The following is a 17,474-nucleotide window of genomic DNA, read 5'->3' as shown; positions in this document are numbered from 1 at the left end:
GGATTTTCTAGTTGAAAAGGACCTTGGAAGGATTTAGGGAAATAGTTTCCAAACATGATTATGCATCACAGTCCACAAAGAAAGTCTTTAAAAATGATACAGATTTTTGAGCCCTACTCCTCTATCTTTTGTATCTGAATCTCTGAAAGCTTGGCTGTATATGGGAGATTCTACAAAGTCAATTGATCCTGGTTATCAAATCAGCATTTGGAAACTGCTCATATAGCCTGAACCCTTCACTTTACAAAGAAATTAAGGTCTAGTTCATGCACCCAGTTAATACTCAATGTACATCGAGAACTGAATTCTTCTGATTTTTAATTAGCCTATTATTTTTTCTACATGTTTATTTCTCTTATGTATCATTCATTTAGATAAATAATTAATTTATTCTATCCTAAACTGATTTATTTAGTTGTCTTTGGATTAGATGCTGTCTCTTTTGGAGGAGACAGTATAATATAATGCTTGAGAGTAGAGCTCTAGAACCAGAGTATCTGACTTATCTTGCTCTATCATTTTTCCTATTTTTGTGATCTTTGGTAAGTTCATGGCAAACTCTGCCCCAGTTTCTGTATTTGCAAAATGAAGATAATAATTATAGAAGTTCACATTATATTTCATATAAAATATATATAAATAAAAAATATTTTATATTTTTTATGATTTAAAACGGTCCATTGTATTATGATCCAGATTGTCCAAAAAGGTAAATATGCCAGTTAGGATTAAGTATAGCTACACAGCATATTAGAAAACAAATTAACAAAATGTGGCCTTATACAAGGCAGAAGATTATTGCTTCTTCTTGTTAAAAAAAATTCCAGAAGTAGGCAGCCTAGGATTGATGATGGCTTCATGAATGTAAAGGAGAAAGGGAGAGAAAAAAGATGTTTTTTCTTGTAGGCAGATTCCTCCCAGAAGTTGTGCACAGAATGTGTACATAATTTCATTGGCCAGAAGTCAAGCATATGGCAGAAGTGTTCTGGAAATGTCATTTCTTTTCTGGATGGACATGTACCTGACTAAGATTGAGGGTTCTATTACTTAGAAAGGAGAGTGGATATTGGCATCAGTTCTACCACAAGGACAATATGAATTTTTATAGCTCTTGATTGAATTCATTTGAGTATACAGATTCAAAGGAATCTGAACCTGAGTAAACCTTGTTCTTTTTAGTAAAGGGAGATTTCACATTGAGGGCTCCATTAGTCCATTCAGTATAGGAATGTGCCTAAGAACATTTTGTTAAGCAAAAACAGGATCATCCCTTCATTCATAGCTCATTAAACATTTTTGTCTGGGGACAGCAGCTATTCAGTAGACCTGATTTATCAGTTTTCTTTCCTAATTGGATCCTACTTTAGCTTCTAAGGGAGGTGAAAAGGTAAAAGTAAAGTACTGTTTGCAGACTATAGTAGACATTCAATAAATCATAGCTACTTTATTATTACTGCTATAATTATTTGATTAGATAATCTCCAGTGTCCCTTCCAGCTTAAAAATTGTTATTGGAAGAGTGTCTCACTAACTCAGTTGGTGAAGCATGTGATTCTTGATCTTGGGGTTGTATGTTTGAGCCTCATGTTCGGTGTAGATGTTACTTAAAAAAACAAAATAAAAAAATAGAAATTGTCATTGGATTCTTTTTTTTTTTCTTTAAAGATTTTATTTGTTTATTTGAGAGAGATAGCATGAATAGGGAGAGGGGCAGAGGGAGAAGCAACAGCCTGCTGAGAAGGGAGCCCAGTGTGGGGTTGGGATTCCAGGACTCTAGAATCATGACCTGAGAAAGGCAGATGCATAACTCAGCCACCTGGGTGCCCCCCTTTCATTGGATTCTAATCTTCAGTTATTTTATTTCAGGAGTGAATGATAACTGATAATTTCTTTTTCCCCCTAACTTTTGCTTTGTTTTAAATATGAACTTCTGTTATTGTTTTAAAATTCTAGTTCTCAATTTTGAACCATATGGACTCTCCTTTTCTTCATCTGGCTTCACTGGACGACAGTCTCCTGCTGGCATTTCCCTTGGTTCAGATATATCTGGGAATAGTGCAGAGACTGGACTGAAGGAGTAAGTTCTTTTCTTATTAAAATCGAAAACATAGGAGTATTTAAATGTCTTTAAATGTAGGAGGTTTCCTGAGAGCTAAATTCTGCATGGGCTGTTGTTTCAGTTGTTTTCTGCTTATTGCTTTCAAGGTGTACAGGAGAACTTTTAAGAGAGTTTGCTTATTTTCAAGATAGCATAATGTCTATAGGCTTCTAACACATAATGATGGTGTATATGTTATTACTGTGTATTGTGTGTATATGTGTCTATGTATACATGTTTGTTTAATACACGTATATTTGTACATATATATGTATACACATATGTATACATATACATTTTTTAAAGATGTGAGAACTTTTATACACAGGTGAATATTCAGCATATCATTCTACATTCCTTATAATCTTACAGCCATTTCATTGAAAGATTGACAGAGATGAACATAAAATAAGATGACTGACTTCATTTAAGTAAGCTGGATACTTTCTTCAAAATGTTTTCAGAGCTTCTTTCCTGCCACCATGAAAATTGGTGATACATTTATCTAAACGTCTTATGTGGAGCTAAATCTTCAACCATTTTAGGTAGATTTTGATTTTGGAAATATAAATTTTAGAAACATGATTAAGTTAAAAAGTGAGATAATATTTATACAGTGCCTCATAAAATCCAATGCATAGTAAGTGATTGATACATTGTAGCTGCTAATATTAATACTGATTGTCATTGCCATCATTATCAATATCCAATAGCTCAGTTAACCAAATGAAATTAGTGATCAATCCGGATAACTTTGGTCAGTATATTGATGTGACATAAAATAATGAAAATGGTGCTTTGTGAAGGAGCTTCAAAAAGAGTTAAAACATTTTTAAAAATTTTATTTTTATTCCAGTGTAGTTAACATGCAGTGTTATACTAGTTTCCGGTATACCATATAGTGATTCAACAGTTCCACATATTACTCAGTGCTTATTAAAAAATGTTTTGAGTAATGGCAGCTTTGTTGGAATAAATGTAATAAAATCTCAAAGGTGACAGCTTTGAAAGATGATATTTGAATTTTGAGTTCTCATATGTTCATTATAGAGTCAGTCACCTTATTTTATTAATGTTCATCTTTGCATTTGTCAGTCTTCCGGCATGATGGTTGGAAGAAGTATTTATCAGAAGAATGACTCATAGATTATGAGGAATATAGGATGATATGCTGAATGAAATTCTTTCTTAGCTTCTTTTTCCTGCTCTGTTGACATTCTTTTCTTTCCTAGACATTTAATTTTGATATTCCAAGTATGGGGGACAGATGATTTGTGAGCATTTGATGGTAGAGGTGGTAGCAATTATGTGCCCCAATCAGAACACCAGGACAAGGGAAAGAGGGGACAGGAAGCCTCTAAACCCAGGGAGGAAACTTAGTCTCTTTTACAGGCACAACAGGTGAGAGCATCTGTTTGTTTAGTACTGAACTAAGATCTGGAGGACTTGACAATCTTTGTAAATCCTATACATACACATGTACCATACTCTCAGAGAAATGACATTTGGCTGAGTTGCTAAAGAATTATACATACGCTGTGTTACCATGAAGTGGAACATGAGGGATGAATTTGAAATTCCTTTCCAAAGAGGACCACAGCTCACACATCATTTCAGATTAAGCACCTGTGTTGTAAGTAACAAGGCAACTCAGCTTTAGAGAGGAGACAGTCGCTCTTCTGCAATCTCTGGCAAGCTGAGAATGAAGTAGTAGCAAGCTCAATTTAGAATTTCTTACCTTAGGCCCTATTTGGGGGCTATCTTAAAAGGGAATTCCTAGAGCTGAGTTAAAGTGTATCCCTAATCTTTTGAAGGTTAGCTTGGCTAGAATTTACATCTGTGTTTGAGTGATCTGTTTAAAAACAATGCAAAGGTATACCACGTAAAACCACGAATTACATTATTGTTGTAAAAATCCAGGCAAAGATGACTCATGTTTAAAAAAAATTCTTTTACAGAAAAAAAATTCTTTTAGTATGTTTCATATCATAAAGAAGCATATTTTGTGCCCTTATTTTTCCTGTTTTTTAGATGGCTGATATGTAATCCACGACAGAGAAAAGTTTTTTTTTTTTAAAGATTTATTTATTCATGAGAGACAGAGAGAGAGAGAGGCAGAGACACACAGGCAGAGGGAGAAGCAGGCTCCGTGCAGGGAGCCCAATGCGCGACTTGATCCTGGATCTCAGGATCACGCCTTGGGCCAAAGGCAGACACTCAACCGCTGAGCCACCCAGGTGTCCCCACGACATAGAAAATTTATGTTGATAATAGGCATGTATGCAGATGAAATATGCCAGAAAAATCTTTAAAGTAGCTTGAGGCTCCTTTTAGGTTTATTTTTCCTCTCCTTTCCTATCTTGTCTCTTGTTGTGAATTGGATTCCCTGGGGTGTGCATTCCATGATGGATTTAGCATCAGAATATTGAGTGGCACAACAGCCTGGGTGGCTCAGCAGTTTAGCGTGGCTCAGTAGTTTAGTGCTGCCTTCAGCCCAGGGCCTGATCCTGGAGACCCGGGATCAAGTCCCACGTCAGGCTCCTGGCATGGAGCCTGCTTCTCCCTCTGCCTCTCTCTTTCTCTGTGTCTCTCATGAATAAATAAATAAAATCTTTAAAAAAAAAAAAGAATATTGAGTGATCTTGTGATCACCACCTGTGGAAGGAAGGAGAAACAAGCAGGTGTGGGCAGAGGAAGAAGTTAAGATGCAATGCAGTTTAACAGCAGCCTCTGCTGACCCCATGGGGAGCTCAGAAGTTAGAGTGGCCCTTCAGAGTTGTCCTGGGTTAGTCCCACATATGTGGCCAGGACTCCATACTTCTGTTCAACAGCCCACTAGTGTGGGCTGCCCAGGAGGGGATGGTCTCAGGCGAGGTGTCCCTCTGCAGCTGAGGCTGTCCCAGAGAGGGCTGTACTCCCAACGAAGAGGGCAACATGTCCTTTATTGACGAATGATCTGGATAGGGCATCCCAGTGTTCATCACACTTAACCTTTTTGTTAAACTGATATTTAAATTATTAGTAAAACTTGGAGAGTTGACCTTTTTTCTTCTTAAAGAATGTGTTTTGATAAACAGGGTTACAGAAATACTGTGGGCATTTATGAATCCCTTTGAGTTGCTGCTGTTGAGCATCCTAGAGATGCCTGTCTTGGGGCTCAGTCTCATGACCTGGAGATCACAACCTGAGCCAAAATCAAGAGTTAAAGACACTTAACTGACTGAGCCACCCAGGTACCCCTGAAAGCTGTTTTAAGAGGCCATGGCAATGATGTGTTTTTAAAAATGCCTCAAGAAAGTTACTCTTCAGGAGTTATTAAGTTGACTTAATTGTATTATTAATCTCCTTAGGACAAATAGCTTGAAGCTGGAAGGTATAAAGAAATTGTGGGGGAAAGAGGGCTATCTTCCTAAGAAGGAAGGTAAAACTGGGGATGAAACTGAAGCTCTGCCTGTTCCTCAAGAGAGCATAATAATGGAGAACGTAGACCAAACTATAACAAAAAAGGATCAGTGTCAAGTCCTTACCCAATCTAAAGAGGAGAAAGAAAAGCAGCTGCTGGCATCATCGTTATTTGTTGGGCTAGGATCAGAAAGTACAATCAATTTGGTAAGTAGTCTGTTTTATTCTTCTGAGAATCTGTGTCCCTGCCTTGTACAAAAAAACTGGCTCTATACAAGTTCTTGGCTGTCACCTTACACGCAGTGGGAAATGGCTTCCCCAGCTCCAAAGCCACCAATGACACACTTTATATATTCCTGAAAGAGAAATTCTGATTGGTTTAGCTTGAGTCAGGTATTTTCTGTAGTCCATTCAGCTGGAGCAAGGGTCAGGGTCCAAATAAAGTTACAGATATGACCACTGGTATTAATCCCATGGATGGATAGGACAGTTCTCAGTGGGAAGGGGGCTTAATGGAAGTATTGGCATTAATAATAGTTCAACAATTTTGATATGTCTATGGAAAAAGTAGTTCTAAAATGGTATTTTTAATAGTAAGAAATAGATATCTAACAGTAGGAGAATGGGTATATAATTATGTTCGCTCAGAATATTACTCAGCCATTAATTATGATAAATCTTGCATTTATTTAAAATAAAACATACATGTGATATATTAAGCAAAAAGGCAGAATAGAAAGTTTTATTTATACTTTGTTCATAACTGTTAAGAAGATAAAAGTTATTGGGGATCCCTGGGTGGCTCAGCGGTTTGGCGCGCCTGCCTTTGGCCCAGGGCGCGATCCTGGAGTCCCGGGATCAAGTCCCGCGTTGGGCTCCCGGCATGGAGCCTGCTTCTCCCTCTGCCTGTGTCTCTGCCTCTCTCTCTCTCTATGTCTATCATAAATAAATAAAAATAAATCTTTAAAAAAAGAAAAGAAGATAAAAGTTATTGAGACAAAGAATTATGCAAAAATGAAAACTACACTCAGGCATTATGATTATGATTTTCAAAACTTTTTATGCTGATATATTATTATTATAATTTTTTATTAAAGAATGAAAAATTGGAGTAAAGGACAGGTGCTATTTTGAGCATCTGAAAATTCCATGTAATTTTCCATCTGGTGGACTGATGGACCTACCTGGTACAAAATTGTGATTAGAGCTCCATTTTCTTCAGGTTATTTTTTTTTTTTTAAGATTTTATTTGTTTACTCATGAGAGACACAGGGAGAGAGAGAGGTAGAGATACAGGCAGAGGGAGAAGCAGGCTCCATGCAGGGAGCACGACGTGGGACTCGATCCCGGATCTCCAGGATCATGCCCTGGACTGAAGGCAGTGGTAAACCACTGAGCCACCCGGGCTGCCCAATTTTCTTCAGTTTTAGATCATTCCAGTTCTTCCATCTTCTTTCTCCGTTGGTGGAATTTCCCCTCCATTCCTATGCTTTTTGCCTGTTTTCTGTCTCTTTTCTGGACCTCATTTCTATCAGCCTTGATATTCCCTCCTAAGGAAAAAAAAAATCAATTTCAAACTATTAATAAGTAATGGATCTTAATGCTGTCTCAGCATTTGCATTTCAGCAGCTAGGTGACTTACTTTGGGTTTTTAAGATGTTCCAGCTGGCTGCGGTAAGGGTACCTGTGAATGCCCTAGACCCGTGGGGTGAGTTCTTAAAGATCAGCATGCACCCAGGCTACGGAGCCCTGATTTGTGAATCCCCTGGCTGCTGTTGAAGGATTCCTGCCCTCTCGACAAAGTGCAGAGCTTTCAGTTAAACAGTCTTTCTCAAGCGAGCATTCAGTGTGACAAATTAATTATCGGGCTTTTTTTTTTTCTTTTTTTGGTGGTGGGCTTGATACCAGAAATATAATTAGGTTTTTTTTCCACTTAAGGTATAGTAGGTCCTTTATGGGTTAATTTTTTTACTTAATTCACTCTAAGGATCAAGGCTTGCTTTTTTTTTTTTATTCCCCTCATCCTTGCCCTTTATTTTATCTTTTTTTTTTTTTTCAGTTTTTATTTAAATTCTAGTTAACCTACAGTGTAATATTAGTTTCAGGTGTAGAATTTAGTGATTTAATACTTAATACAACACCTGGTGCTCATCACTACAAGTGTATTTCTTAATCCCCATCATCTATTTAACCCATCACCCCATGTCTCTCCCCTCTTGTAACCTTCAGTTTGTTCTCTATAGTTAAGAGTCTGTTTCTTAGTTTTCCTTTCTCTTTTACCTTCATTTTTAAAAGTTATTTTCTCTGAGGTCTAGGTTGACTATTTCTTTTCTTTATTTAACAAAGATGTCATTCTAGTGTCTTATGGCTTGTGTAGCTTCTCATTAACAGCAGATTAGACAGTACAGAAGAAAAAAAATTAAACTTGAAGACGAAGTATCAAAAATACCCAAAATGAAACACAGAAAAGAGAAAACAAAAAGCAAATGAAAAAACTCAGAGCATCAGAGACCTGAGGAACAATACTGAACAGTCTAATATAGGTCTAATTCGAGTCCCATGGCTGCTTGAAAATGGAAGTCCTTCACCCACCCCCTTGTTTTCGCTTTTGTGCTAATAGAATTTTAGTTCTTGTTTGAGGACTTCTGAATTGAAAGATAGGAGACAAATTGACTGCCAAGAGTTGGAAGAGGTATTGGGACTTGAGGGAGTAAGAGGGGATGGAAGAAGAACTAGAATGATGTGAATGGTGGCCACACTGCCCCAGGGAGGATGGAAATGTGGATTTAGAGTAGTGCCTGCTACGCTGATTTTAGATAGAACTTTGGAAGGCAAGGGAGAACTGTAAGTAAGCATCACTCTACTTTTCTTACATAGATTTATAGACCATTCCCTAGGAGTGTTGGTTCAGGGATGGCAAATTTGCCATTCTCATTTCCTGAGTCAATAGGAAACATCACTAGTCACTTACAGAGTTCTTGCCTGCTATGTGTGTGTCAGCCACTGCCAGTTGGTTCTTGAGGTAAAACCAGGTTTTCTTCTCTGTTCATTGACTTGTGTGCCATAAAATCATGGTTACCATAGACTACCAAACCAGAGTTTGAACCATCCTGTATTTGAGGTTATCTTCTCTTCTACAGGGCAGATCTGGAAACTCAAAACATGACTAGGTTTCTCACTGTTTTTATTTTATTTTAAAAATTTTACTGTTTTTTAAATTTTTTTAGAGAGTACATGTGTGAGCAGTTGGGAGGGGACAGAGAGAGAGAGGGAGAGAATCTCAAGCAGACTCCATGCTCAGCACAGAGCTAATGCAGGGCTCAATCTCATGACCCCGAGATTATGATCCAAGCCAAAATCAAGAATTGGACACCCAATCAACTGAGCCACTGAGGCATCCCTCACTGTTTTTAATTTGTGCAATTCTACACTCTACAAGTTTTTAGAATTGTTCACAAATGACTTTTTGACTTTCTTTTTTTGATTTTATGTGTTTTTAATGAGAACTAAGATTTAGCTGATAGTTCAAAGTGAGGTAGCTGTCAGAATTTTAGGGCTTAACATTTTATTCATCTCTGATGATTTTGTTAACCTATGCTTTATAGATAGAATTTTAACAAGTTAGTAAATTACTCATTTGAAATTATAGAAAAATGTTTAAAACTCATGACTGGTAGAATGGATTTTTAAATATTATGTTTTATTTTTGCAGCTAGGAAAAGCAGATACTGTATCTCACAAATTCAGAAGGAAATCAAAAGTCAAGGAAACCAAAAGTGGAGAAACAACCAGTGCTCATAATATCACCTGTTCTTACTTTAGTTCTTCGTCAAATGCAACTTATGAAGATGATTATTATTTGGATACTTTGCAGGATAGAGAAGACAAAGAATTAAATAAATTTTCTCTCAATTCTGAACTTTTGGATTCTGAGTCACTCACAGAACTACCTTCAGTTGAGAAACTCTCCAATTGCAAGCTGTCTTCACCATCTTTGTTTACAGATAACAACACAGAAGGTTTTCACCCTTCTCAGCCCACTGCACCCTCAGTTGCTAATGAAACCTCTTTAGCTTCTTCTTTACTGGAAGAAACTTCAGAGCACATGCATTCAGATCTTGTGGAGGTCTGTCATAATGAAACCATATCAATGTCTTCTTACAAAATTTGGAAAGATGATTGTTTATTGATGGTATGGTCAGTTTCTAGTAAGAGTGGTTTGGAATTGAAAAGTGCTAACTTAGAAATTGCTCCAGCAGAATATTTCAAGGTAAGGTAATGAATGGTTCCTTATTTCTGCGTTAAATGGACAATGCTTACTTAGTATTTCTGCTGTTGGCTCTTCTGATGGTTTTAAATTTCATCCACATCCTTTTCTCTTTAGCAAAAAAATCCCCCAAAGTGTGACAGGATTTTTTAATTATTTTTGAGTAGGGGTGAATTATGCAAAAGAGATAAAACATCATAAAGATTTTCCAACTGTACTGGGGAAGGCCATAAATACAAAGCGAGTATTGATAGGGCATAGTAGTTAAGAAGGGGAGGCTCTTGACTCAGATTGCTTGGCTTTGAATCTTGCTTCTGCTACTTATTAGCTGTGGTACATGGTCAGGTTATGTAACTGCTTTGTGGCTTTGAGTTTCTTCACATTTAAAATGAAGATATTAATAGTGTCTGCCTGTTACTGTAAGGAGAAAATGAGTTAATATCTGTAAAATGCTTATAGCAGTACCTGGCACATGGTGTTACTGTGTTATTATTTTCAGTGTATATTTTGTGATTTTTTTTGCACTCTTTAAATGTCTCATTCATTCTTGTTATAAATACCGAGACAAAGTTCTCAGTTTAACAAAGCATAACATCAAGGAATAAGAATATTAAAGAATAAATGTGTATACTGTCTACTGCCTTTTTCTTTCACTGATTTATTTTTCTGTACTGAGTGCTTGGGCGTCAATTTTATTTCCTCCCTAGCTCTAAGAGATTGCCATTGTGATTTCTGGAAATATGTTTAATTATATTATGGTATGGATATGATGTCCTTGGTGGAATTATAATGAGATTTGACCAGTAGGTCAGTTATTTCACAAGACTGACCCAATTTCTCCTATGAGCTACAATGTGTTGAATGGGATATTACCTGAGCCACTGGCCAGGGCAGAAGTTCCTGACTCTAGATGGGCATTAGGATCACCAGTGGAACTTAATAAAATAAAATAAAATCCAATCTAGTTGCTTGGGCAACTCAACCCCCATAGCCTGAGTAAGAATGTAGATTGAGAAGGGAAGACACCTGTGTGTGTGTGTGTGTGTGTTTTAACTCTCCTCACTTTAAACATATGGTGCTAGCCAGAGTTGAGAACCAAAAGATTCAAGCTTAATAATTTTTTTACTATTGTTGCTAAATTTTACAGATTTTCACTGCAATTTGTTACACAACCTTTACCTGTATTCTATTTCTTAATTACCTGTGTTAGTGAATTTTTCTCAAGTGAAGTTGTCATTTTCATAATGTGGTTTGTTTTTAATGTCTCACAAAAGTGTGTTATTCAGACTTCAGTGAAATAGAAAATTGGTATTCATATGATAGTCTGTATTGATCCCTTCTTCAGTACTTTTATTACTTTTATTTACAGATCACTGAGCAACCTGGATGCTGCTTGCCTGTAATAGAAGCAGAAAGCATCAAAACCTTTCAATATAATGTGCAGATGGAGAAACCTTTTACAGACGGGAATCTTACTGGTTTTATAAATTATCAAATGATGGATACTCATTCTGATCAGCTTGAATTTTCTGTAAACTTATCGCTATTAGATTTCATTAGGTAAATATTTTCTGGAATATTAATTCAAGATATTCATTCAGCAAATATTTATTAGGCCTTTTCTCTGGACAGAAACATTGTGGTAGGTGCTAGAGAATATAATTCAAAACTAGATACAGTCCCTTCCTTTAGGGAGTGTTCAGTCTTAGAGCAGAGAACACATCACATGAATGCATATATAGTCTTGAATTGTGCTGTGAAGAGAAAGTAAATGGCACGATGAGCAATTATAATATGGGACTTGATTTAGGTTGAGGTTGATTAGTAATCCTGGAAAACCTCTAAAAGAACGTAATACGGAACGAATGTTTAATCTGAAATAACTTTAGAGAATCTGCCTGGCTTTTTAAAAAAGCTTTTAAAGCTTCTCTCATTTATATTTCATATATTTGATTAACTCATAAAATCTGTTTATTAAGCTTCCGAGATCTGTAAGCAAATTACTCAGGGTTATTAAACTTCTATTAGAGATATAATAAGTATTTAGCATCATACTAGGCACTCTGCAGTGTTACCAAATAATTGAAGACAGCTTCTTCACTCTTCCCTCATTTAGTTTTATGGTAATATTGTACTGTATTCAGACATTTTTTAGAATGAAAGCCACGTGAACCAAGAGTGCAGAATACGCATGAGTATCTGTAAAGTTCTTTAACCTTCACACATTCACTTGTGTTACACTGCTGTAATTTTTGCCTACTCTTTAAAATCTTTTAGTAAGAACATGTTTCTCTCTCTGTCAAAGAGTGTTTCTGCCTTTGGTGCTGAATAACGTAGAATCCAGCCTTCTAAGAACTAACATTCTCTGACTGTAGGGGTGTATCCTGTGGTGAGCATTAGTAACCTGATCAAGCACAATACATATGATAAACAGGTCTTCTGTGTGTATTAATAAAATCCTGTGTATCTTGAAAAAATATTTTTCCTAATTAAAGAATAAATGTATAATTATTATAAAAATTCAGATGGTATAGAAAAATATAAGTAGAATATAAAAGTTCCCTATAATTCTACCCCCACCCTAGAGACCCAGCGTTAACTATTTGATCTTAAGTGTCATGAGACATTTAAAAAATATATTTGTTAAAATCCTTTCCACGGTTTAATTTACATAAGGTGCTAGATCTTTGTATTCATACTCTGTACATGATGTAGATAGTGTCAAATCCAAAGTATATGTGAAAGAAAGTTTTATATTTGAATGATTCATGAAATCACTTTGTAAAATTTTACTGAAATGACTAATACTCAGATAAAGAGAGAACTGAGTGATTTATTGAAAAGACATTTACACCTTAATAACATCTTTTTTTCAGTATTTTCATCAGTTTGGAGTATGATGGTAAGCATTCTTAACATAGTTTAAAAACATAAATTTTGTGGGACCCAGATTTACAATGATTGTTTTATTCTCATGAGTCATTTGAAATGTATTTATTTGTTTGTTTAGAATTAATTTCATTCTTTTGGACATAAATCTAATTTTAAAAATTATTTTCAGACCGTTAAAAATCTCAACTGAAAACTTTGGCAAGCTCTGGTTATCCTTCGCAAATGATGTGAAGCAAAATGTAAAAGTGTCAGAAGCTCAAGCTGCTCTGTCTTCTGCCCTAAAGACCCTGCAACAGAAACTAAGACTTCATGTTGTTGAAATTATAGGTTCGTAGAGTTACGTAAAGACAATCTTGTGTAATAGGGGCTTTCTCACAGAGCACAAATCAACTTTTACGAGTATCAAATTTCTTAGAGCTGTATTTCCTGTTATGAGTATCTTTCAAATGAGTGTGTTGTTCAAACTTTAAGTATTTTTTTTGTGTGGTAAAACAAAACAAAATTTTCCATTTTAACCAATTTTAACTGTACAGTTCATTGACATTAATTACATTCATATTGTTGTACAACTGTTGCCACCATCACTTCCAGAACTTTTCCTCTTCCTTAACTAAAATCCTGTGCCCTTTAAACACTAACTTATCATTCCCTCTCTAGCTCTTAGTAACACCATTCTTGCTTCTGTCTCTATGAATTCAACTACTCTAGGTGTCTCATATAAGGGGAATTATGCAATATTTGTCCTTTTGTGACTGGCTTATTTCACTTAGCGTGATGTCTTCAACATTCATTCATGTACCATGTGTCAAGATATCTTTCCTTTTTAAGCCTGAATACTATTCATTATATGAATATACCACAGTTTGTTTATCCATTCATGTGTTGAAGGACACTTGGGTTGCTTCTGCCTTTTGGCTACTAGGAATAATGCTGTTGTGAGTGTGAGTGTACAGATATTTGGTTTCAAGTCCCTGCTTTCAGTTCTTTTGGTTATATAATTCTATATTAATTTTTAAAGAAACTACCATATGATTTTCCATAGCATTTGCACCATTTACATTCCCACCAGCAGTGCACAGAGGTTCCCAATTTTCCACATCCTCACCAACGGTGGTTATATATACATGAAAGTATGTGTGTATGTGTATACATGTGTGTGTGTGTATGTATATGATATATATATATCATATATATATATATATATATATATATATATATATATGAGTAGTTCCTTACATTTCCTTACTGATCAGTGATGTCAAATATCTTTTCATGTGCCTATTGGCCATTTGTATATCTTCTTTGGAGAAGTGTCTATTTTAGTTATTTTGTCTTAGGAATTTTTAATTTTTGTTTTGTTGTAGGCAACGAAGGGCTTTTGGCCTGTCAACTGCTCCCATCCATCCCCTGCTTGCTGCACTTTCGAGTTCATGGTGATGTATTGGCCCTGTGGTTCAGATCCTCCTGCTCTTCTCTTCCTGACTATTTACTGTATCAGTGTCAAAAGGTGATGGAGGGATCCTAGCAGAAGCTCTGTTGATATTTTACTCCATCAGAATAAATGGTTTACATAGATAAACTTATTTACCAAAGTAAAAAGAACTCTTGGTACTTCTAATGAAAATGGGGATTATTATAAGCTGTGGTTCTGTGTGTTTTCTTTATGAGTCCTGATCAAGAAAGGTCCCCAAGAAACTGTATCCTTAATCTTTTACTCAGGATTGTACAGTATGTTTGGGTCCCAAAAAAGTGACCTAATGTTATAAACTGTTAATGATTTATATGTCACTTAGTGTAGAGGGACTGAAAATATTTATTTTGTTATAAATAATTTTATAGCAAATTTACTGTAGTGTTAGTTGATTTGTAGTAAAACCAAGTCTCTGTTCTCCACATTAATGGAAGGGAGATGGACATGGCTTTGATAATCCCAAACCTAATTTGTATTTGGTTTTGGAATGCAGTATTAGCTTTTTGATAGGCAAGTCATTAATTTCAATTATGTTTTGCTTAGATTGGTATTGAACTAAGTTGGCACAGTACACACTAACAATTCAGGAGATCCATGAGCATGCTGGATATTGGGGGGATTTAATCTGTGATATAGTTTTTATTGTGGATAACTTGTTACACATAATTGCAGATAATTTGGCTACAGAATTTGTTTTCCGCTTGCATTTATTTTTAAAATTTAAAGTGAATCACTGTATTCTTATTTTAGAAACCCAGAACCATTTACAAAATATTGTCATATGGAAACACAACCCATAAGAACACACAGTACTAAAGCAAATAGATACAAAAGAACTTTTTAGTTATGGTGAATATCTTAGTTATCAGTTAGGTCCAGTTAGGTTTTGTGAGTATAAATGGCAAAACCATCTTTCCTGGCTTTTGAATCCACTAGTACTGAGTGGGTACAACCAAAACAGTGACTGCTTAAGTATACCATACAAGTTCTTCAGTAAAATTTATCGTTTTCATGTTATAGTTTGCCTTTATGGCCTGTGTCAGAACTCTTCTTAGTAAAGAAGAAGTTAGGCCTCATATGAATGATGGACCACCATCTTGAGATTGTATGTTAAAGTTAAAAACCAAAATAGTAAGTATTTTATAAAATCTTATGGTGCTGTGGAAAATATTTATTATTTCACTTTTTCTGACACTTCACCATGGGGACTGTTCTAGTAATATAGTTTTAAGTCATCGCAGTTAGTTTTCTGGTTAATTGGCACTGCTTATCATCCAGGTGTAGAGTTTTGGTTTAAATGATCTCACTAATCATAGCTGATGAAGATTATTAAGGGAGTTCCCCAGAGATGATGGATTTCATTAGTTTTTCATGTCTAGTGTTTTCCTCCCTAAAAACAAAAGTACTATTTTTAAAAATTAATTTTAATGTTATTCATTTAAAAAAATGTGGTATCTTTTTAATTTCATGCTTTTAAAAACTTGCAGTAAAACCTTGCTACAAGAGCAATGATAGGTGACTGGAATTTCCTGCTTAGATATCTTTAGGTATCTCCTTTTGGGTAGAAAATTAGAATCATCTTCAAGCTCCCAGCAGTGTCATGGTGAAGGGAAAGAGGTTGGTCTCTCTGGGGTGTAGTAGACACTGGTGGCTAGACTTAACAGCTTCTTTATTTCTACCTCTGTCCACAGCTTCCTGCCGCCCCCCCCCCCACCAATTCTGCTCTTATTCTGACAAAGAAATAGGATGTACCCTCTCACTTTGTAGAGAAATGCAGTGTATGGCAAAAGAGGTGCTCCAGTTTTTTCGTATCCTTCTGTGCATTAAGGCTGGGTTGAGTATGGCGCAGTGGGTGGAAGGTGCCCAGCAAGCAAATGGACAACTACCTAGGAGAGATTACAGTGAGCTGCAGTGCTTCTTGGTTGCAAGGTTGTTCATGAGTGGCAGCGTCAGTTGTCATGAAGTCAGTTGTCATGATGTCTGTTGGCTTGGCCAACAGAGCTATCTGATGGTGGGAGATGTGTAATAGTGGGTTGCGGCCAGGGCCATCACTCTGGCCTGCCAAAGGGAAAATAGTGCCACTTTTGTTCTTTCTGAACTCACTAAATGAAGAGTAGGGTAAGTTTCCATGGAAAAAAAAAAGTAGTAGAGTTTCCATGGAAATATTTAGTAGAATGTTTACAATGTTTATATTTTTACAGTTTTAAAGCAACAGTAAGAATAGGTTTTAAAGAGTTTCAGAGCAGCATATATTCTGCCTAAATTAACTCAATGTTTTAAATTCTAAATCAGGTGTCACCAGCCTTTTTTGCGTTGCAGGAGATGTGACTACAACGTAGGGAGAATGATTTTTGTGGGTAGATGATTTCTTTGCCTTCTAGTCACAGTTGAGTCAGGTGAAGGGGTGGCATCTGGAGTAAGGGCGAGGGTGCTACGCAGCTGTGGGAGTTCTGCGCCAGGCTCCTTCACGGAGCGTGCAGGTGGCAGCAAGTATGGGTCTTGGGGGAGGTCGGGGGGGGGGGCACCTAGCAAAGCCTTAAGAGCAGGTGAATGGAGTAGGATCAGGCACCCACCAGAGTAGTCCATGTGGAGGCGGACAGATCGGTTCAGGGGAGAGTGGGCCCTGAGGCAGGGTCCTGAAACTGCAGAGGGAAGCCAAGCAGTTACGAAGCGCTAATGTGCCAAGCATGCCAAGCACAGCATGTGCTCTGTAGAGAGGCAGTATTTTAAACTGTAAAATACTAGCGTCTACCAAAACAATTGTGCTGAAGATGCAGTATTGTGCTTTTTCTTTTCTTTCATGTCAGTAATATTGTAAAATATTGAGCTCTTTGTCTTCTTTTTTTATGGATAAATGTGGTCTTTGTCTCATGATTGTGAGCCCCTGAAAGTGCACTGAACCTATTCACGTGTCTTTAAGGTGTTTTGCTGTGTTAAAATTTTAGGAGAGACAAATGCAAGTGAGAATAACAACCTAGTAGGCGTTAATTACCTTATTGTGGAGTTGAATTCTGTAATTGGAAAAAATTCAGTTAAATATGTAATAAATACAAAATGATCTATACTGTTCTTTGGTCTGTGTATTTTTTTGTTATCTAAATAGCTGAATAATAAGTAAATACTATTCAGTAATTTGATAGGGTTAGTGAAAAAGAAAAGAAGCAACTGGAATGGGATGAAAAGAGTAAGTTACTCATCACAGCCCCAAAAATTGTGGTCTGATTAAAAGAAAGATATTGGTTTCTGTGTAATGTTCAAAGAGAACTTTGTGGGCTTCAGACAGGTTAGAGTGTAGATTGATCTCAGTTGCAGGCCTCCTCTCCCTTTAAGAAGCCCTTCAAGAC

At 36.3% G+C, this 17,474-nt stretch overlaps 1 protein-coding gene across 1 annotated transcript in view; it reads left to right on the top strand.

Annotated features, from left to right (window-relative positions):
- AP4E1 (adaptor related protein complex 4 subunit epsilon 1) overlaps positions 1–17,194 on the top strand; it is a 56,190-nt gene extending 38,996 nt beyond the window's left edge. The window contains 6 exon segments of the mRNA XM_055319991.1: positions 1,954–2,077; positions 5,449–5,707; positions 9,213–9,770; positions 11,137–11,327; positions 12,829–12,986; positions 14,024–17,194. Of these exon segments, the coding sequence (XP_055175966.1) occupies positions 1,954–2,077; positions 5,449–5,707; positions 9,213–9,770; positions 11,137–11,327; positions 12,829–12,986; positions 14,024–14,184 (1,451 nt within the window). The 3' untranslated portion in view covers positions 14,185–17,194.
- Positions 17,195–17,474: the final 280 nt, after the last annotated feature.

Source organism: Nyctereutes procyonoides, unplaced genomic scaffold, assembly GCF_905146905.1.
Source record: "Nyctereutes procyonoides isolate TBG_1078 unplaced genomic scaffold, NYPRO_anot_genome, whole genome shotgun sequence".
In the NCBI taxonomy this organism is placed as follows: domain Eukaryota; kingdom Metazoa; phylum Chordata; class Mammalia; order Carnivora; family Canidae; genus Nyctereutes; species Nyctereutes procyonoides.
Note: the sequence above shows the minus strand (reverse complement) of the source record. Positions and strands in the feature narration are given on the sequence as shown.